We start from the raw sequence: 23,736 nt of genomic DNA, 5'->3' as shown, positions 1-23,736 counted from the left end.
CTACATATCGTCTTATTATACATACAGGTATGTATAATAAGACGATATGTAGTAATTTATATAACCATCGGATTACAGCCGAAATAACAATTACATAGGTAGTTAAATTATTACAAACAACGAACAACTTGCGGCGTTTTAAAGTTTATTAATTAATTGTCTTCCTTGGAGCGTCAGCCTGTTGGTAAGCCGGTTTAAATTATTTATTCCTCCATTTACGAAGTAGCTAGGCTTTTTCTTATGCGAGATAAAATTTTGCCTCGACAAGAAGATGACGCTCGCAACGACTCACGATGCAGTGACCATTTTAATATTAAGGTATTACTCATGAAAATAACAACAGAAATATAGCAGTATAGTTTTATTGTTTATTCTTTGTTAATTTCATGAATATTATTCATTAACCGATACCAAAACCGCAACACGTTAGAACGTTTAGTTTCAAAAGGTAGTTGCGTTTAGAACCGTTTTGTTCGTTCTTTAAGAACTGACAGAAATGTCAAATTATCCAATGACATTATTGACATTTATCATCCATGTTTGTGATTGTGATTGTAATTTGTGATTGCTTTGTGGTTCTAATTTGTTATTTTTTGTTAAGCAACTCACGTGTCTCACGAGAAGTTTGAAGAAATCACTTGCTTTATGTTAAAATTACGTAATTACACATTTTGTCACTATGTCGGAACAAAATGTGGCGCCTAAACCTGGGGCAGCTGCTCTAGAAAATATGAAGCTGCTGAAACATGAGAGTTCTATTTTCAAGGTTCCTAAAGTCCCTAAGAAGAAAAACTCTAAGAAAGCGGAAGTATTGGACGAAGATGTTTATGTTGAGGTGTGTTTTTTAAACAGTAACTTCAACAATACATGACAAAAAGTAAAACTTTACTAACATTGCTGTAAACAAGTTACAGATGTTATATTTTAACAACCCTCTAACTTTTGCAACAACATTAACTAATTATAGTAAAATTAAAGCTTAAGGCTATATATAAGAGTAACTGCCAACTACTACTACAACTGCTTTACTGTTCGAATTTAATCAAGTTCTTATATTTTATCACTTAGCTCAACACTATATTAAACTTTTGTTACAATAGTAGGTAGAGGAAAACTGAAATTGTATTTAACCTGTTTCAGGGGATAGCCAAGATAATTCAAAGAGATTTCTTTCCTGATTTAGAAAAATTAAAAGCACAAAATGAATTTTTGGAGGCAACGGAAAACAAAGACTATGCTAGACTTAGAGAATTGACCAGAAAATATAGTGGAAGTAGACCACCTACAGAACCATGTAAGTTAAAATATTATTAAAACATTTGTTTTTTTATCCTTTTTTTTTCTTGACCATAAACCAAGATCTTAGCGGGTTGTTAAGCTCTCCAACTATGCTGTGCAACTTGGCTTAAAGTTGTTTTAACATAATTTAACTTTCATGTGAATGGATGTGGACAACCTTTATCTCAAATTGAGACATAGATACAACACATTAGGGACCCAAGCAAGGGTGTCAAGTTTATAGTTTTGTATCCCCATCCACTCAATGCACTCACTTATATTAATGCAACTATAGATTTATTATAATTAAATGTACTGATTACTAATTTGTCATTATTGCAGATAATTCTCCAGCAACATTTGACACACCCCACTTGGACAGGCCATTCACTCCATCTGAAGGAGCTGCTGCAGGAGGAGACCCAGTGGAAACACGGAGTGCATCACATTCACAGGACAAACCCAAAGACATCACAGACAATCACTCACTAGGTAACTAATAGTAGTACTCCTTTTCTTAAATTCTCTTTATTCACTAACTAGCTGACCCGCGCAACTTCTCTTGCTTTACATAAGAGAGAATGGGTCATAATTTTCCCCGTTTTTGTAACATTTTTTACTGCTACTCCGCTCCTATTTATGGTAGCGTGATGATATATAACCTAAAACCTTCCTCGATAAATGGGCTATCTAACACTGAAATAATTTTTCAAATCGGAACAGTAGTTCCTGAGATTAGCGCGTTCAAACAAACAAACAAACAATCAAACAAACAAACTCTTCACCTTTATAATATTAGTATAGATATTAAAGACTAGTTCATATATTTCAACGCCTCCCTTGTTAGCTATTGTTTCCTCAAACCTGTAGTTAATAGAGTTTAAAGAACAATGGCAAAATCTCATACATCATAATCACTAATTTTAAAATGTTGCGTCTTCAAATAAAACAAATGTTATAATATGCAGCATTAATTCCTGATTCTAAATATATAAATATGTTCATTAGGCGCGCCGGAGATCCTGAGTAATTTGAGTTTATATTTTTATAGGTTATGTCTATATCACATCATTAAAATGTTCATATTTTTGTCGAACATTGTTTGAATGTTCATTTATTCGTAATATCACCCCTGTTATTCTCCGACTGGGCAGGCAGAGGCGAACATTGACGTATTGCCAATCATCTATTGTAGTACATTACTATCGTCATCGTAGTGAAATTACTACTGCTACTACTAGACTGTTATATTATGAAACAAATTGTACTATAGGGAATTTAAGTTATCAGATAGTATAAATCAGCTTAGCAAAGGCAATAAAGGTTAATAAAAAATGAAAAGGTTTTACATTATTTATTTCTTTCATACACATCCCTGAATAATGTAATTTAAAATTCAACTGGTGCTAATATATTATCTTGATACCTGGCCTATCCTAAGCACCAGACTAAAGTCAGCACAGCAGCCTATTGTATGCCTATCCACTGGGCAACTGCAATTAAGATTCCTGTTCGACCATGTACGTTATTTTCAATTAGAATGTACCTATACGTATTATTGTTTTTGCGAGGTATGTTATTGGGTAAACCCAGCTAGTCAGCAATGTGGCAACTCTTGTATTTTGTTCCAAGGCAGGGTATAAGCGGAAGTTATTCTATGTTTTAATTCACGCACAAAATTCGAGTCAGTCTGACACGACTTCCCATACTTGAAGAAGTGTTAGACTAGTTCACAAAATCCAAAAAGCAAGGGAACCTCCGTGATGAATCATTAGAAGTCATGTACATGCAATCCAAATCGAAATCCGTTAGAGATGCAGGGTTAACAAATAGAGCAGAAATCCTCAGTAAGTCCGTGTTGTTTGAAAATAGGTACGAAAAAGCAATAGTAATCGCTATGCACAACAACACGTCAACGTCAAACAATCTAACCTAACCGAAGCAGAAAATATTGTAACCATACTTTAAAAACGTAATACTACTAAAATATGGCTGTTGACTGTAAATATATCTTTGTATGAGCAAAATAAATGAGAAGTTTTTAGTTTATTAGTTACTGTTTTTAATAACTTGTCATAACAATATATTTCACGTTGAAGACTATTTAGTTATTTAAACAATTAAATAGATAAAGACAACATAAATCTACTTATTAAACAACAAAGTACCGAATGGCAACATTTTTTTATCTAAAGGAAATGGAGAATCACTTTTAGACAGTCAATTTATTGCTTTTTGTTTAATCTATTAAATGTCGCCATCAGAAGTAAAAATGATATTCCTGAAATTCATATGATAATTAATAAAGTACATTGGTAATATTGAGATTCGAAGACGCTCAAAAAATATAAGTGATTTTTTTGCCATTGTTCTTTAGCAGGAAGAGTGATTTGGTTCAAAATCAAAATATTTTAGACTGCATGCATTTTTGAAGTACATATCCAGTAGCGTTTATTGATTTTTATACATAACAATCTATGCTATTTTAAATTAAGAAGTATGGGCTAATACTTAGCCAGTCTTATGGCAATGGCTTTTATCAGGAATCTTAATAGTAATTGGTTAATATTACTTATTCTTACATGCCAATGATATAAAACAATTAAAAACTTAAATATTCAGATTCATTTCTGTCAACCCACACAAGTGAAGACAATGCGAGCTACGACAGGGTCATTGCACTCGAGGACAAGAAGCGCGCCGCCAAGTTAGCGACGCAGATGCAGGCAGAGATTACATCCGCTGCACTTGCCGACTCTGCACTCGCACTGCCCTCTATAGAGCAGCAGGCAGATCAGACTGATAGGCCACATGAGGTATGTAGAATTGAAATCATATCATTCATGGGAATTTATTGTCAATGTTCCACTCCTTAGTTAAATGGCTTGATGTAGTTACACTGCTCTCTGTTCTTTGTACAAACATTTGACCTGAACTCACGACGTGATGACGACGCCGACGTAGCGACCACTTCGACCACATAAAATAAGTGAATCATATTTTTAATCTCTGCATTTGCATTAGATTAGCATTTTCAGTCGAAAATCTCTTTAAGACCAACTTTTGAATAGTTTAATAATTATTTTCAGCTGGACACATGGCGGTATAAAGCCAAGAACTACATAATGTACGTGCCGGACGGGGCGGGGTCACAGCGCGCGCCGCCTAAACCTGAGCTAGTGCACCACAACACAAGACTCAAAGCTGAACCGTTCGACCATATTAAGAACAAAGAGGCTATTACTGCTATTGCGAGGAGTCAGGTAAAGATTTTGTAATTGTTATTTGTAGCAATATTCACTATAAGTTATTACTTATTACAATACTATAATGCTGGTTACCTAGAGGTGGAAAATCAAAATCAAATCTATTCATTGAGGTCAAGTATTGTCACCTGCTAGACATACAGTAAATTAAATTACTGCCATGCTGGAAGGTCAGAAGTGAGAAGAGTTGACATGAAACTCAAGACCACTAATTCATTGCTGAGAAGTTTTTTTGCAATGTTTGTATACTAATTCTCACATGTACCAAACATTTGTAGAACACACAAGGTTCCTCAGATTTTCCTGTACAAATTCTAGTTTTGTCTGTTAGTAAAATAGCATTAAATGATTGTTATTTCAAAATTACAGGATGCAAGTGTAACAGGCAAGATCGGTGTGGACGGCGTGAGTATATCAACGGAGAAGCCTGGCGGCGAGTACTCGTTCGTAGCCACACCGTCGCCACGGCCGGGCGAGGGACCTGATCAGTCGCCGCTCATGACCTGGGGAGAGATCGAGGGCACGCCCTTCAGGCTAGACGGAGGAGACACACCGCTACCCGCGTGAGTATCACTGTCTTTGAAAGCTTGACATAATAAGCCCATAATCGATTATTATTCTCCTGGCCGATATTCGGCTACGGCTTCAACACATACAACTTTATATAAACTGTAGGATCTTTGTCGTTAAACAGTTATATTGACACAGATCTCCGTCACCATTCATCATCAAAATGCCTGTACACTTGGCACGACTCAGCAATTAAACTTAGGATCTAGATGTGCATATGCTCCGGACTATTTTATACTAATTGATTATAATTTTTTTGTTTAGTGTGGGTGCGGGAGCGGCTTATCGTATGTTAGAAGGGGGAGTGCGTGAACGCATCGCACTGCAACTCGCTGAACAAGTCGCCAAACGGCGCCGACCAACTACTCCAAGGGTAGCTCCACCAACACCAAGGTACAATTAAAATAAAAACCCTATTGATTACCTTATTTAAAAAAACCGTACGTAGTTAATCAAAGTAAACGCCTTTAAACGTGAAATGGAATTGAAAAATATTTGTATTTCTACAGTTTCAGATCAAACACTGAACGTCTAGCAAGTATGTCACCTGCGGCGCGGAAATTAGCAGCCAAACATTTATTATCTCCAAGGTTAAGGCTCACGCCTAATGATATGGGTATTTTATCACATGCAACCCCAAAGAGAACGCCTACGCCGCAACGACGGCCACTTGTGGCAACACCGAACGCCAGCAAGCAAGCAACATCACGGACAAATTCATCTGGCAACACTAACACTACCGGCGCAGAAGACAATAATCTTACAGATAATTTATTACAAATCAATGTTGCCAAGCGATCCAGGTTAAAAGCGGCCGATTTTTTCGAAATATAGTAAGTGTAAAATAAAATATTTTTAAGATTTCAATTTTGTTTTATTTCCTCTGATTTGTTTATTTTGTAACCAATAATAATGTCATTTATGAATACAAAAATCGTAAAATATAATAGGTTTAAATAAACCGTATGTCGTAATAATTACAATAAATAAATAATCATTTCGATTTAGAAAAATACTATACAATTAAAAATAAACAATACTTCGGTAATGGTTTCTAAATCTCTGAGCGAAGACCTTCATTAACACAATACTTAATAAACAAATACATAAAAAATATGTTGTTCCTAAATCGTTACTCCTACATATATTTACTTTACTGTATAAAAGCCAGAGGCGTAACATTATGATAACTATCACCCTGCACAGCATATGAATTACATAATTAGGCATTAACTTAATTAATCGTTACGTAACTCCTGTTCTATTTCAAATACAAGTACATCAAGACATATAGATGTGTCAAGAATAATCAATTGTTCTCGGTATGCACAAATGTTTCACGTACGCAAAGATATTGACAATTCCTTTTAATAACGAATAAAAATATGAATAAAGTTACAACAATCTGTTAATATTTTGATCATAATTGATCACGGTATATCTATAGTCCAACAATTTAGTATAGAGCCTTGTAATGCAGCCGACTACGGCCTGTTCAATACAGCTACTTTGGAAATACACAGCATTACTAAATGTACGTGCACGCCAAGGCTCTACCTACTATGTTGTCGGTCTTTAATACCATCTAGGTAACTACCAAAGTACCTACAGAATCAAATATTTTGCTATTGTTATTCATTAACATAGTTCGTAAATGAGATATCAGTTTGTATCTCTGGATATTTATATTGTGCACAAAACAACGTCCTTAACCCTTTGACCGCTACGGTCGGCTATACTCGACAAATCAGAAAGTGCTCACGACGCTTTCGTCGGCAAAATAATGTCGACATAAATATAGCGTCGTGAGCACGTCTGCCTTGCCTAAGGTCACTCTTAAAACATTTTACCACTTATCGTGACAAATCATTATTATTATAAAGGTAACAACCTTATTAAAATGTCAATACTAAAATTTACATTACAAAATAACATTTTACATTAATCGTCTCTCAACTAATGTCCCATAATACCTCATAATATTCTAACTATTTAATATAAACATTAAAGGCCAGATTCACAACTCATGAATAAGTGTTAGATAACCTATCTGATAGATAGGAAAGGGTTTGCTTCACACATATTCGGTTCGGCAATATTTATCGAACAACAAAACCTACTCGACTCCCTTGTTCGGCTTGTGCCGATCGGGTTCATCTACACCTATTCGGTTTTACCGCCCGGCTAGGTCGATTAAAGCCGTACCGAATTTGTGTGAAACAAACCTGACAGCAAATGTATGTTTTGACGGATTTAATAATAATATTCCACTTTTACATAAAATGCACATATTCAGGAGTGGTCAAACTAGCCATAATTATTCATAACATTTAACATTGGTCCTATATCTCAGCAGCTGATATACTGATTACATAGATAACAGTGGATGATTCCACAATGTTCGATAATTGTACTTGCAATATTACGTCAAACTAGCACAAAATAAAACTGTCCTTGCGTATCTCTGCATTAAAAAGATAAAGTTAATTTATTAAATATAAAAAGATAACAATCTCATATTATTTCGTCAATGATTAATACATTATATACCAACAGTATATACAAAATATAAAAACATATAAAATTATATATTGCCTGGTCAATCTAAAAGTGATAAAGATTGGTGATTGTGTCCACAATTTCGAAAGGAAAACAAATTGGCAAAGATCGAAGAATGACTTAGGTTTGAAGAACAATTAGCCTGGTAGCTACAAATAATAATGGGGCTCGTAGATACTACCAAATTAGACTAAATGCAGCCCTCAAAAACGATTCAGGCTCTTTCGGCTTATTGTACTCTTCGTTTTTCTTCGGTTTAGTGTCGTCAGTAGGGTCTTCCTCTAATATATTAACGTACGATTCTTTGAAACCAAACCTGAAGAAGGCTAGGTAGGGGAAGTACCTCATCAACAATACACTAAATCTAAAATTAAGGTTGAAATAAAGGCGGCCTATGTAGGAAGTGTAAAGATTTACATAAAGGTTGAACAAGAAAACCTTGTATTTGGATCTGAGGGTAAGCGTTTTGTACGCAGGCGCGGTTTCCACTGTCTCGTAGTCTTTGTAATAGAGCAGCCGCGGCGGGAGCTTCGGGAGGCCTTCTATCGTTGCCGGACACATGAGCTCAGCTATGTCGACGCCTGCAAACAATACATTAACATTAAATTGATAGAAACACACACTCAAGTAGGTAAAAAAAATTATATAACATTACTATTTCAAATACATTACGATAATACTACTTAAACCATATTTTGAATTGGAATAAATTAAGAATGAAAATCAACTAACCGGTATCTATAGGTTTGCCTTTCAAGCATTTTTTAAGTTTCCGTTGCAGTTGTACTCTGTCGTTCTCCGTGTAGATGTAGCCGGGGACATTGGCGAGAGCCCTGCACGTGAACATGAAGCCGTCCACATCGACAGTGGGGTTGACGGACCACATGCCGTCCAGCATCACCCGCGCCATGTGCTCGAAGTACTCCGGCACATTCTCCAGGCAGGGAGTAAACACACGGTCTAGTAGGAGCTCACAAACTTCTAAAGTTTCGTAGTAAGACCCCCTGCAGATATTGTACCTGAAATTATAATAATAAAAAATAGTTTATTAAGACAATACTATAAACAACGAAAAATAATTTTCGTTTGTTTCATAACTCAATTTTATCATTTATTAAATTTAGGTCAAACTATGGTACATCAATTTAAAGCAGGCTTATTCAATACTGCTTACTCTAAAAACTCCCAAAACATCTTCAACATTTGACGAAATTTCGTTTTTATGAACCACAGTGGGCCCTTTTGATTTATTATTTGGAAGCAAAAGGGCGTTTTGCAATAAGTAACCTAAAATTTGGACAGAAGAATTTCAAACTTAATCATCATCCTTATTATCAATGTGTGATTAGAAATATCAATGTGTATTATTCTAGTCTAATATTAAGATATCTTCTAAATCACATTATAATCTGCGGCTGTAAATTGTTGTGCGTGATTGATAATGATTAGATTAAACTAGGTAAGTAGGTACGTCATTAAGAACATTTTACACTGAGATTATTACGTGTATTAATAAGTAAATCATATTTATTACTTTTTGGATAGCAAGTATGCAGTATGATAGACTAAATTATAATATCATCGTTATTGATGTCACCACTGATAAAACGATCAGCAATCAACTTTCGGCTACTATTTAGATAAGCGAAGAATTATAGGATCGCGTCAAGTATTTAATATTTAGGGGCAGGCCTAAGCTTATAGAGTCATAAGGTAAAAACTATTTATTTATAGTTAAGGAAAAGAATTATCTTATTATTATTTGACTGTTCTCTCACGTTCATAATGAATTATTTACGTTTGCATTGGTATAACTTAACATCATATTGCAAAGAGAAACCACAGGACTTCGCATCCTTGAACTCTCATTGTATGTTCAGTTAAATCGAGCGTGTACGTCATATAAGTGTCTCAAGTGTATCACTACCCAGCACACATATTGAACACATCAATTCCATTCAACTCAATAAGAATACATTGGCCTTACTAGCCAGACATTGTGATATTTGACTTAAATTGACGACTAAATATAAAATGTAAAACTGGTTTAATACGAGATCTCCACGCATCCATAAACTTTCCGTTAGCTATGTTAACAGTTATTTTTGCAGACTTTTACTTTAAATGTTATAGAAGAAGAAACAAAATATAGGCGAGATATTATGTATGTATATTACATACAATTCTTATATATAAAATTCTCGCGTCACAGTTTTCGTTACCGTACTCCTCCGAAACGGCTTGACCGATTCTCATGAAAGTTTGTGAGCATATTGAGTAGGTCTGAGAATCGTCCAACATCTATTTTTCATGACATCCCTAAGTGACACTTTTTTTTTATTTTTATGGCAAAACAACGTTTGCCGAGTCAACTAGTAATATCTATAATCTATACATATATATCGCCTATTAGCCCCTAGAAACAGAATACATCAATCGTAACTATTGTATCGTGCAACCAAAGTTCACAGTTGAATCACTGTTCGTATAAAATCATATCTATAGTATTCTACTCCATCGCTTTGTTACACGCAGTCTCGTTGAGAAGGAAGTACCTAATACGGGCTAAAAATAAACCGCGCGTGAACTCAGTCGTTATCGAATCAAATCGCGATCAACTAACCTCAAGCCCTTTAAGGATTCCAACTTTACGACCACATTCCTTCATGCCCTTCACGTCTAGACATATTGAGTGTAATTATTGTGGAAGACATTTAATTTTATGATTCATTATCTTCAAGTCGTTTACCTGTTTCGTATTTAAATCTATACTAATATTATAAAGCTGAAGAGTTTGTTTGTTTGTTTGATTGTTTGTTTGTTTGTTTGTTTGTTTGTTTGAACGCGCTAATCTCGGGAACTGCTGGTCCGATTTGAAAAATTCTTTCAGTGTTAGATAGATCATTTATCGAGGAAGGCTATAGGCTATATATCATCACGCTACGACCGATAAGAGCAGAGTAACAGTGAAAAATGTTACAAAAACGGGGAAAATTATGATTATCTTAAGTGACGCAAGCGAAGTTGCGCGGGTCAGCTAGTACTAATTATAATTGTTATTGAACTTTACTTCGTTTTTGAGTTCTGTCAACTATTAAGCATCATATGGAGAAGTGTTGCATAAAATATACGACAGATAGTTTCAGCAAATATTTAAAATATCTGTCAATACTCCACCTGATAAGTTAACCGATACTTTTTCAAAAGTTGAGAATCCGGCCATAATAATGATAATACACTTTATCGGAAATTCTATACAAAAAAATAGAAATAAAGCCGCTGAATAAATAAAAAATGTATGGTAAATACCTGTAGACACTTTTCAGGGCCAGAAAAAAGGGAAATTATAGCTACTATTATAATATAAAGATGGCTAATTAACTAGGTACGTTCCGGGAAGAGAAAAAGGAAATAATCTAGAGTTTTCACTTTTCAACCCACCTGTCTTCGAGGCCGATCATCTGCCCGATGACTCTCCAGAAGTAGTTATACGCATCCAAATCTCCTTCCTTTAACTGACGAATACCAAACTTGTCAGGCTTAACAGTTGAGTAGCCGATGAAGCCAAACATCGTGAGTGCGATGTCTCTCTGCGACACGACGCCGGTGCCCTTCAGTTTGGAAGATAGACTGGCTCTCAAGTGTCTGCTACGGACCGTGTACAGCGACTTCCATGATCTGGTGAATTCATTGTTTATGAGTAATTTTAAAGAAATAGTAGGTACTAAATACAGCGTTTATATGTGTTGCATACTTTAAACTATATTTTGAGGGAAAGTGGCCCATGACCAACAGTTTTACGTGCTCTTCGAAGCAAGAAGGTTTATCGCAGTAACTACTCCTTTTAAAGAAAAGTCTTTAGGTACCTGCCGGTGGTAGGAATTATTTTTGGAAAAATATTTTTTGGTTTGACTTGAGTCTCGAACTCTATTTTTGGGTTGTAAAAATACAGCAACTTCAGATTAAAATCATTTTCGACTTTAATTAACTTCCCAAATACCTAGAAGGTAATTAACATTATAAAGGTACAATTAACTTAATTTTCAAAATCACACGTGCCTATGTATGTACTTACATAATCATAAGTAACTTAGGCGATGATTAATGTGATTATCGATAGAAATGATAATTCGCGCTGGGATCAGGATCGAGACTCGGGAAAGAAATAGTAGTCAAATTGAAGTGACACTCACTTGCTGCCAGGTTTCAAGTCGTGTTCAAACCAAGTGACGGTGTGCAGCACAGTAGAGAGGTACCGTCTGTATGCCGTGTATGTTGAGTTGGAGCGGCGCGAGCCAATCAGCACTCGCAATATGGACGGTATCGCGAACACTGTTATAAGGCCCATCATCATTGATGATGTCAGTGCGAAGCAGTTCTCGAAGTAGAAGTCACGACCCCTAGGAAAATAAATTATATAAAAATTAGACTGAATTGACTGGATTGACTGACTGACTAACTAAATAACTAATTGACTGACTGATTGACTGATTAACTAACTGACTGGCCAACAGACTGACTGAACGAATAACTCATTGACTTATAGTCAGGATACGATTTCGTGATACCTAAATTTTTCCTAATTTTCTATTCGCATAAAAGTGTATTTGTAGTTTTAAATATACCTGACCGATATCAGGATTAAATTAAAATATCGATGATAATACCATGATCGTTCCAATACATTTTTTTTTTATTTGAAATAGCTGCTAATGACCTCATTGTATTACAAACAGATTGTACTCAACAATAATTACTAAGGTATAGGTATCAATTTAGTTCCATTGTATTTCACGCTCGTTCCAGTTACTTTTATTAAAGAGCATTCTGTTTATATTTAGCAGTCTGTCTTTTCAAAGTGACATTATTTATTTGACTTTGCAATAAGTAAATAAAACATGAGACATTGTCAAGGCCGCATATTGTTTGCTTTAGTTGATATTTTTATAAATTTTCCCACGTTCACTTCGAACCGCGTTCAATATCAGCCGGTCAAGTTCTGATGGCTTGTTGAAATAAAAAGTATTTTATTTTCGTCTTCAGAACATAATGAGGTATTGTGAAGAATATGCAGTGTGGGTAAATAACTAATAATATTTTTCTTATCTTTATTAACTGCTACAACTGATTCCATTAATAAATACATAAAGATGTTATATTATTTTATCTAAACTTTATAAATTTCATCTCATAATATCGGGTCCATCGTGGCGGAGCATGGCACAGGACAGTCAGGTTTGGAAGGAAAGAGGGGAGGCCTTTGCCCAGCAGTGGGACACATAAAGGGGTAATAAAAAAATATCAGACGCAAAATCATTATCGGCTAAGTGTGTATGTAACGTTTAATGCTTTAATTATATTATCTACTCCTATGTTCTTCTGTTAGTACCGAGCGCTTACCTGTTAAATTTCTTTTCGTCAAAATCTTTAGGTAATTCCATAACAAGTTCATCAGGTTTCACACTATCTGAGGGCTGTTCCTCCGCCTCCTTCGTCAGCAGTCTGTTCACGAACTCCTCCGCTGAAACAAAACAACTTACACTTTCGTTTCATATTATTTCACGAGCTATTTTTCTAAATTCATCCCTCTTAAAATACTAAGTAATTATGACGTATATCATATATCGTTTAAACTAAATAATATAAACCTTGAAATGAGTTTTTAATTAATGTATCTATTTTTAACTGAATACACGTAATAAAGCTAATGTTAATAGTTATTTAATTTATTCATAACTGTTAATTACTCGCCACTTAATTTGCTTGACTTCTAGAATATATAAATGTACTTAACCTTTATGAGTGTACGTCTACACTTATTAAGGATAAATAAAATTCTTGCGGCTACCTATTTAACTGCCGAGCCAAGTTGCAGTTATAATATAAATTCCCTATATTATGAAATATGTAAATTATTAGCCAGCGTGGTCGACTCAAGGCCAAACCCCTCCTTAACTGCGGGAGGAGACACTTGCCCAGCAGAGAGACAGAAGTGAGCTAAATTTATTGTTTTTACAATATTTTTTAAGACTAGTAGGCCATTTCATCGCCTCGGTAAATACCAACATTGCTCGAGGAATCTTGACAATATTTTACATTCATTTGCGATAATTTGATCTATTTTTAGTTTATCCTGAAGTGGTTAAACCGGCTCTACATATTTAATTACTGTTATTAATTACAGATTTCCCACCTGTACAACGTTTTTTAGAAAAAGGTTTGACTTACAAGGTAACAATGGTTGAGAACAATCACGATTGGTCCGACTTATCAGAAAGTTTGTAAATATTTGACAGGAACAATATGCACTTGGATCTCTACTTTCATAGCTGAACGACACTTGACGAACATTTCTACTTTAATATGATTTTCTATCAGTTATTTTTATATTTGTTTATAACATGCGGGAGCGGTTCTGATTGGGTATGTCATTGTATATTTTCGGATTGTATATTGAGAATGAAGGAAACGAGAATTTTGAGTACTTATTTGAAGACGTGTGTGTATGTTAAAAAATTAAGCACTTGATTTCGGTAGGTAAATATTTTCATGTCAGTGTTCATAATTGGATGAAACTTATTGATTGCTTCTACTGGACGATCAAATTAAAATGATGTAAGTGCTAAACTATTACGTGTATTAAATATTTTTTATTTCTAAACCCACAGGTCTCAGACTGGATGAATCCAATACAAAGTCAATTGTGAGTTATATTTATTTTTTGTCTAAATAATACCTAATACCTTTTGCAGCTTTGTAATATGAGATGTGTCCTTTTGGGACTAGACACGTCATACTAAATTGCAATTGCAAACATTTTTGTAATTTCTAGCCGAGATGAATCAAGACGCAATACAAACGGTGACATCAAGTCTTTCAACGAAGATGCTGGACAAGCAGCTTCAGCGAAGAGTTATTCACCAGACAGTCCAATTCTTCCCAAAGAAATAACATTTAGATCACCCGGCAACGAGCTGTCTACCGCAAGTCTTAAGATGAAGTTAGAGGAGACGTTACAGAATGCAAAGACTTTGGCAGAGTCTTTGAAAACACAAATCACTGAACTGGTCAACCGTGAGAAGAGTTTGAAGGAAGCTGTTGTGAATGGCAGGTAAAGACTAGACTCGTTTGATAGAAAAGCAGCAATACCTTTGTCCGTCTTTATAGGCATGGTTGCAAGTTCCTTGCAGCTAGAGTTATAATAAATTTAACGCATTACTGTCGCACTGCTGGGCAAGGATCGTATCATGGAATGAGGGAGGGGTTAGGGCCTCGAGTCCATAGTTAGTTGTTAGCAGCTGTAGTTAGGCGCACAATATGAAACGTGCTTTAAAAATAGCTGCATAAAATCTTAGGTATTAGAACCTAATTCGAGGAAAAAGATTTAAAATATTATACTATCTGTTATATCAAATTAATTATGGAATACCGAGTACTTGTAATCGTATTAATCTTTAATATACTTAGTACTTAAATTGTCCAGACATCTAGGTATTGTTATCGTTAACTATTAGCAATATTTATCTGTTTAATGCTATATTTTTATTTTACCTCCGGCAGCTTTAAATTACGATTGTATTTATAATCCTGGTTATTTTTAGACACTTATGCACTTTCAGTTTTTGTTCTACAAATATTTAACATTTGACTTATGAGGAAGAAACGTTGAGCGAAAACGATTGTTTTCTTTTTTCCTGTAACCAGTAAACATACCTAAACAAAAGGTTAAAAGTTAAATTTTACGTCTTAACTTTTTGTGTACCTATATACATTTCATATTTACTTGACTGTTTGTAAGGTACATACGTGTACTTGAATGAGACTTCAGACTGCTGATCACGAGGTCTCAATTACGATTCGCAAGTCAAGCAAAATTTATTGGAAATATTGGAATTCAAAGAATTTAGAATCGTCCTTTCCAGCATATTATAAACGAAGAAAAGTAGTACCTATGTATTTTGATAACACTATCTAAACCTTCGGGAATTTAAAAAAGTATAGCGTTAAGATTACACCAGGCTAAATTTGTGGTAAGCAGTGAAAAACGTATTTGTTTCATTTATTATTATTTGTATAGGTTTGGAGTGTCGACTCTGACAGTATCGACGGTGAACCAGGTGCCTCGCTCGTACATCATCCGCGACGGCCACTGGTCGCTGTGTAACGGCATGATTCAGATCCCCGTGACAGCGCAGGGCTCACAGACAAACCTCTTTAGTGAACTCTTCAACGAGCCCAGATGCATCGGGAGAGAGGTATGTAGACAGACATTATACTAAGTAGAAAAGCCATTTTACATTCACAATGAAATTTCAAGAATTTAAGGAATATCTTCGAAATGGTGCAAAGTTATTTGATTCGAAAAAAAATACTTTTCTAATTATATTTATCTCGATTACTGAAAACAATGGCTGTTATAGCGTGCTCGTAGCTTTTTATATAAATTAATAAATAAATATTAAACTGACATTAATCTAGGAAAAATAAAGTCCCCAAGTATAACTAGTAATTCGATGCAATATTTAAATATTATAAATGAGAAACTGTGGATGCCTAATCGATTTGACACTAAGCAGGGTTTTATACAATATCTTAATAACAGCACAAAGCTTACAGGTAATAAATGACGAACAGTAAGTTTACTTAGTGCCAATACCTTCAGTTACGCCGAACAAGGTACAAATAGTATGAAAAATAATATGTGCATTGCCTAAAGAAAAGTATCATAAAGGTTTGGCTTAGTTCCAATACTGAAAATAGCTCGCTGTTTGTACAAATTTCTGTCACGATCGTGCGATTTGAATGGTTGATAGGGTAACATAGACATTAGATAGCGTAAAATAATAACAAACATAAAAGAGGAAAGGACGTATAACCCAAAAAAGGATCTTATTAAATACATTTTAGAAGGTATTTGAATCGTTATTTTCTACAGTCAGTACTATCGAGTATCGAGAGTCTGATATTTAAAAATACTGCAAAAATAGTTCCTACGTCCGTCGTCCGCTAAACGCGCTGATCAGGTTTTCATACAAAATTTTACGAAAGCTGGTTGTCGATAATCGTAGAGAATTGCGCTACTGAAACCTCAAAGCACAATAATCATAAGGATCAAAGTCCATGCAAACACCAAAGTCCTTGATTCGTGAGTAATTGCTAAGGTTCTCGTTATCTTTCTTAATTGTCTTAAGATAAGTCAATTGTCCATGGTACTAAGTACATTATCGCAAATTTTATCCAGTTCTAAATAACTGCCATACACGATTATCGATACTGACAATTTGAACAAAACAACAAACAAACAAGCGTTGCGGAATTTGTTATGAGCAAGCATTAATTTATTGTGCTCGATCATTATGAAAAATGAAACTCATCTAGGATTAAAAACTAATAACCTTATGTTATTACAGTGATCTAAACGATTATTTAATAGCTAGATATCTACACGCGTTTTCTTTGACGCAAATATAATCATAGATAAAAGGACTATACTATTAACTATCTATGTGCCGAATTTTATCAAAATCCTGTGTGTTGTTATGAGTGAAAGATAACCATACGTCTAGCCGTCCTTACTATTTCGCTTTTAGTTCAATTTGCCGATACATTCGACTGCTCTTCACTTATCTAGGCACAACTTAATCATGTATGTTACTGAAATTTATTCATTGAATTTTGCAGACTCTTTATAGTCTATAAAATTATATACTACACTACTATACACTGGGCTTAGGCGGTCTGTAAAACTCAAGGAATATTCAGCCACAGACTATGGTCGCGTAACGCTATCGATAAGAATGTAATGCGTGTTTGCCGACAGCAAACATCGTAAAATTGTAGGATTAATGCGTTTTATTAAATTCATCTTCATATTGGGGTAGAAAAGACATCAACGCACTATGAGTTTTTGATATGATGGCGTAAATTGTCATAATTTTATTCCGAGTAACTAAGAATATTCGTGATACTATATTGCTGAAAAAAGCACTAAAATATCTTAATGTTGATATTTAGACTTTTTGTTTAAGAACTAGGTGTTAAGATCTCACAAATCGCTAGTCTTTAAAACTGTTGTTATGTTAAAAAATGTTTAATATCATACAGGAAGTTCCTATAGGATATTTGATGTTTTAAAATAGCACTTTAATAAACAGTATAGATGCAGCATTCCTATAAACTAAAACATAATATAATGCGGTGCACACATTCGGCATGACCACTCAGCCATTAGCCAAACTTAAGTTTTAAAGAAAAATATATACTTTGATTCTGATTTTAAGACCGCACATAAATGGCCTGCGTGTGTGGAGAAATGGTGAAAGTGGTCGCAACGCTGTCAATGCACTTGTTATCATGGCCTTAAATCCTACATGGAACAAAATATTTGTGTTCACCTCCCACTGCTGTTTCATATCTGATTGAACTTTGAAATACTACGTATAATGAATTTGCGGAAAAAAAAAAATTCCCGAAAAACATTAATATGACACATGAGTAAAAATGTGCTTATTTGCCATGTGAAGTATTATTGCTCAAATCATAGCCGTTTTTGTTCGTTTTAAGTAAGCCAGTCATCGTTGTTAAACAAAATTGTTTTTTGGTATCTTGACACTAAGTAGGCTACGTCAAAAAAATAATGTATTACGAGTATATTACTTGTATGAATTATATAATTTGGTTTGACCATGATATTAGCAGTTAGGACCTTTTTTTTCGAGTAAAATTAAATTATCAATATTTGTAGTTCATGGCAGTTTCTTAGCATATGAATAAGTATCAGATTACCTATCTGATAGATAAAGTATCAGCGAAAGAAGAAAAACAATTGCCTATAGTGTATTCCATCTATCACAGAAATTGTAGTGGGTCCTAAAATATTTATTGAAGATGTTATTATGATAGTTCTGAGTGACCGACTAACTGACTGTTAGATAAAACCCCCCTTTATTTATACATAGAGTTTATTGACCTTTGGCCGTATCGCCTCGTCTTTTGCGTAAATTGTTCAAAGGTAATTATCACGTCATACGTCAAGTTTTTATATTTACAGTCGTGATTAGAGGATACCTGGCACATAACTATAGTATAGATAAAACTGATATCGCTTATCATGCTAAATAATATTTGTTTATTATGCATCCATTATACCATACTTTGTCAAAGTTGTGTAATAACGATTTCTAGAACAGTTTTACTGTATCAAGTTATGTTTTTACCAAAACAATAACGTTAAAATTAACTTAACATAGATTAGAAGCAGTGTGCAAAAACCTGTTTTCGTGACCTTTGATCACACGTAATCGGCCACGCCTTTTATGGGCGCTTATATCAATGGAAAAAGTTTCTTGTATAAATGTTTTTCTTTATTAAAAATCTTATCACTGGTAATTAGCACTGGTTATCTACTAAATATTTTCATATTTCCTGATTTCTTTGCAATGTGCGATTAATAATTATGATTTATTTAATGTCTAAATAATGACATGGGAAATCTACGGGCAATGGACATATTTGATAAAGAACCGAAGTATGTATAACAATACGTAACTGCTAATATTATAAATGGTAAAATTTATATGAATTTATGTTCGTTATTCAATCTCTACTGAATGAATTTTGAAATTTGGTACCCTGATCTATACTAATATTATAAAGCTGAAGAGTTTGTTTGTTTGTTTGTTTGTTTGAACGCGCTAATCTCAGGAACTACTGGTCCGATTTGAAAAATTCTTTCAGTGTTAGATAGCCTATTTATCGAGGAAGGCTATAGGCTATATAACATCACGCTACGGTCATTAGGAGCGGAGTAGCAACGAAAAATGTTACGAAAACGGGGAAAATTTTGACCCATTCTCTTCAGTGACGCAAGCGAAGTTGCGCGTGTCAGCTAGTAGTTAATATAACCTAGGTTAATACATAGGACACTATTGACACTGGGGAAATCTTTTTACTCTGACGAACTCGTCAGCAGAAGCTAGAATAACTAGATTAGCTAGTACATTTGTAATAGCAGATTGTACAAACCTATAATTTAAAAATACTAATGTCATCTGTACACAGGTATCGACAATTCAAGACCCGTGTGTGTTCAACTCGGTCATTAAGTACGAGATAGTGCCGACTCACCGAGCGCTAGAATACGCCGAGGAAGACTATCTGTGCCTCAAGCCAGCCTTCAACAAAACTTTGGAGAGATACATGAGCGTAACTAAACAAGTTATGAATGAAACGTGCAAGGAAGGTAAGGATTCATTGCAAATTATATAAGGTCGGGGAAAAAGTCTTTATGTATGAACTTGTAATAAAATCTTTTCTTTACACAAAAAATCTCGATATTTAGGTACCTCACGAGCTCACTGAAAGAAACCTAATGAACCGTGTAATCATTTGTTATTCTTGAAGCCAAAGAGATTTATAGCCAGAGAGAGTTCATACATACTATAATGCAAAAAGACTTTTTCCCCAACCTAATAATTTACAAAATAATTATCCAAACTACTAGCCTTAATTGACCTTGGACCGCGAATTGAAATGCCATGTTATACTTCTACACTGATTAAGTACTGTGTAGTACCTCTCCAAGCCCTTCTAGCTGTGTGATTCGGTCACTAAAAACTTTGCCAAGTGGGATTATTTTAGTTTTACTTTAGGGTTTATTTCTTTAAAGAAATATTATATAAATTGAAGAATAGTGTTAGTGTTTTGACTGCTACTGGTTATGGTTAACTTGGTATGGTTTCATAACTTAGTAAATTATGAGATAAAAATATCTGAACAAATAATTAAGGAAAAATGGACCGAATGGATTATCCGGCCTACTCTTGACATTTCTTTACTATCGGATTGACCCGTCTAACGAGTTTTAGCTTGTTTATCAGAAGTTCAAAGAACATATAAGAAAACCTGTTGTCATAGGATCAGTTAATACAACGCCGAAATAACATTACGTGTGATCACAAAATTATAAGACTTTTTTGTGACCAACTTTGTTATTTCCGTGTTACTATAAAAACTGAGCACTACGCACTTAGGCACCTTTACAACGTGTAATTATGAATACACAAGCGTGGTATGTAATATCATGTAATTATTGTATGCTTAATTAATTCTAGTTCTTTAGCAATGAGTAAGAAATTGTCTATCAATATCTATTGATTCTGTGGATAGAAGGTTGTAGATATACGACGGATTAATATCGATAAGACACTAGTTTAAGCTTTATATCTAAGCATCTTCATAATAATGAATGTTTTTCTGTTATGATTCATACGGCTACCAAGATACCAACCTGTCTGGCTTAAAATTGATCCAAATAGCGCTTCGTTAGACGCTACTGCACAAGATTCTACAGTTGTATATTGTTGTATATTGCAACCTGATTGATATTTACCGTTCACGCGTGCTAAAGTAACGAAGCAATTTCTAATAAATAAATAAAAAAATAATTTAACCCACCGCTGGGCAAGGGTCTCCTTCCGTAATAAGGAACAGGTTAGGCCTTGAGTCTACCACGTGGACCAAGCGCGGGTTGGGGACTTTGTATACCCTCAAGAACTGTTTTAAAGAACTCTCAGGCATGCAAGGTTACATCACGATTATTCACGATGTTTTCCTTCACCGTTGGAACAAGTGATAATAATTAATTAATTAATAATACAACACTTAATTTTTTAGGAGTTATCAGGAGTCTTGCTGAGAACGTCGTCGAGTGTGGGATAAGAGTACTATCTGAGTACAGCTTCTACCCATTCAGGAGTTCTGCAGCAGCAAGTCTACCACTCGAGTATTGCAACGAGAAGGACGGCTCGTGCAAACTGATTACAGCGTGGCACATCTCTAATATCACCATAGAGAACTATGAATTCTTAAAAAATGAACACAGTTTCAAAAAGTATTTTATAAATACTGGACCATATATTGAACATGTCATTTAAATGTTGATATTATGACGCAAATTGAACAGTTTACACTACGGATTTGGTTTGGTACGCCTTCAAATAGCGTATTTTTTATCCTGGATGGAAATATATTAAACTAATGTTGGTATAATCTTTAGTTGATTTTATTTTTCATAAACTATATTTTATTTTTCCTTATTTTGTAGTCGAAAACAGAGCAACACGCGAAGGACAATAGTGTTGAATTGAATTTGATCTAATAAAAGTGACACCGGAAATGCGTACTTTTTAAATCAGACCTCAACAACTTGCGGCGAGCAATGCTTTTCGACTATTACATTACTTAGGTATTTATTTAGCACTATGTGTTTGTACTTTAAAGGTATTGGAATTAAAATATGCTAGGAAAATTTATCAATTACATAGCTCCATTTCATAGTTTATAAAAGTCTGAACGCGTAAGATATGGCTGCAAAATATCTAATGACAGCATCACAGAATTGACAACTATGATAATGATCAGCAAAACCTCTCGTATTGGATGAGGCTTCGAACCCAAAACAAATCTAACAGATTTTGTTGAGCTTCTTAGTTATGCGTTAGAAATAGGTTGATAAGGATGTTGACTGTTCATAAGTTACTGTTAAATAATTACTGCTTTAAGCTTGTGCAGTATTTGTCTACCAATGACACCATAGATCATTGCATTCAGACCCGTAGGTTTCATTCAGACTTCTTTTACGCAGAAGTTTGATTACATGGCAGAAATGTTTGCAATAAGTGCATGGGCACGATACACAGGTAGGTTACGATAGGTACTCTCTCTATTTCACTAGGTAGGTACTTTCGTCGTTTAACAGGACCGTATTCTGACACAACAGCTGACTTCTTAGACCTTACGCACTATGAGTGAGCCGCGGCTATCAGCTTTTACAGGTTTATGTCTGTGACTGTAGGCACTTTACCGCAATGAATTCACAGGGTAGTGCTTATGAAGGCTTAGTGTAGGAAGCAGCTTAATCTGGCAGTCATTCCTCATTTGAAAAAGATGGTATGAACATGTTATAAGAAGAGAAGAAAGCTATGTTACGAGACGAGTGATGAATATGAATGTAAGCGGGCATGTAAGTAGAGGAAGACGGCTCGTGCAAACTGATTACAAATAGAAGAGGATAATATGAACAAGAAAGGGATGAAGACAGAGTTGACGGCTGAAAAGGATGAGTGGAAGAGTAAAACATATTGTGCCGACCCCACCAAGCGTGGGACAATGGTATAGAACATATATAGGTACATATAATATATTAAAATTAAAATCAAATAAAATTCAACAAGTCCATAATATCATCAATTTTCTACTAAACTTATAAATGGAAAAGTTTGTGATGAATGTATGTATGTATGACTGGTAATACAATAAAACGGAAACCTCAGGAATACCCACGGGATTCAAACGTGAGACATCTACGCAACAGTTGTATTCACTGCCGATGCGCCACTGTGACAGTGAATACTACCAAAAGTCTCGACACTGAGATCATAATATTTTGTGATTATAAACCTAACGCACTCTACGTTTATGCATAGTGGAAAATATCATGAGCCACGGAGGATAACTACTTTAAATATGCCTATTCGATACCCGAGAGGTATCTAATTCACTAAAAGGAAAGAAACTAATAATTTGTAAATTAAAAATATCAAGGACAGCGACGTAAATCCAGCAACGCGAATTATTTTTTTTTTGTATTTCATGTCCAATTATTCTAAGACTCAATATCTTAGAATACATGCAAGTGCAAAATATAAATACCTCAGAGTTGCCGCTTCCATCATAAAAATATAGGAACACGTAACGGTAGTATACTGCAATCACCGTTCGGACTGTCCGTACTCATATTATTGTGACTGTAACTGTAAAATTACTCACCGGTTAGCTCCATTTTAATCGAAGTAAAATCCCTTCCTAATTTGATATATTATGCACATATAACTATAGTAATCGAACTTTCTCTCGAAATGTTTTCTACGTTTAATTTATTCGACACGAACACATCGCATCGGTTATGCAGACAGACTGTTTTGTTTTCTTAGCATTCTTGAACTCTCATAGATTAAAAAAGTGAATGATGATATGATTAGTAAGGAAAACGAATGACAAGAAC

General features: G+C 34.6%; 3 protein-coding genes across 3 annotated transcripts; 2 read left to right on the top strand and 1 right to left on the bottom strand.

Moving 5' to 3' along the window:
- Positions 1–525: 525 nt before the first annotated feature.
- Positions 526–5,981, top strand: Es2 (ess-2 splicing factor homolog). Its single transcript, XM_076127338.1, has 8 exons — positions 526–835; positions 1,141–1,294; positions 1,621–1,770; positions 3,901–4,094; positions 4,368–4,541; positions 4,914–5,107; positions 5,379–5,507; positions 5,624–5,981. Exons 1-8 carry the CDS (start codon positions 680–682, stop codon positions 5,946–5,948), a joined length of 1,476 nt encoding a protein of 491 aa, XP_075983453.1. The 5' UTR covers positions 526–679; the 3' UTR covers positions 5,949–5,981.
- Positions 5,967–23,654, bottom strand: LOC142981426 (uncharacterized). The gene is made up of 6 exons (XM_076127339.1): positions 23,502–23,654; positions 13,074–13,194; positions 11,867–12,073; positions 11,115–11,351; positions 8,406–8,692; positions 5,967–8,254 (listed from the first exon to the last, which is right to left on the bottom strand). Exons 1-6 carry the CDS (start codon positions 23,512–23,514, stop codon positions 7,851–7,853), a joined length of 1,269 nt encoding a protein of 422 aa, XP_075983454.1. The 5' UTR covers positions 23,515–23,654; the 3' UTR covers positions 5,967–7,850.
- Positions 12,673–21,728, top strand: LOC142981427 (uncharacterized). Its single transcript, XM_076127340.1, has 7 exons — positions 12,673–12,752; positions 13,858–14,096; positions 14,342–14,376; positions 14,506–14,784; positions 15,751–15,928; positions 19,734–19,914; positions 21,348–21,728. The coding sequence occupies exons 2-7, from the start codon at positions 14,037–14,039 to the stop codon at positions 21,605–21,607; spliced, it is 993 nt and encodes a 330-aa protein (XP_075983455.1). The 5' UTR covers positions 12,673–12,752; positions 13,858–14,036; the 3' UTR covers positions 21,608–21,728.
- Positions 23,655–23,736: the final 82 nt, after the last annotated feature.

This window comes from Anticarsia gemmatalis, chromosome 20, assembly GCF_050436995.1.
Source record: "Anticarsia gemmatalis isolate Benzon Research Colony breed Stoneville strain chromosome 20, ilAntGemm2 primary, whole genome shotgun sequence".
NCBI classification, from domain to species: Eukaryota; Metazoa; Arthropoda; class Insecta; order Lepidoptera; family Erebidae; genus Anticarsia; species Anticarsia gemmatalis.
This window is presented reverse-complemented; position numbering and strand designations above follow the sequence as displayed.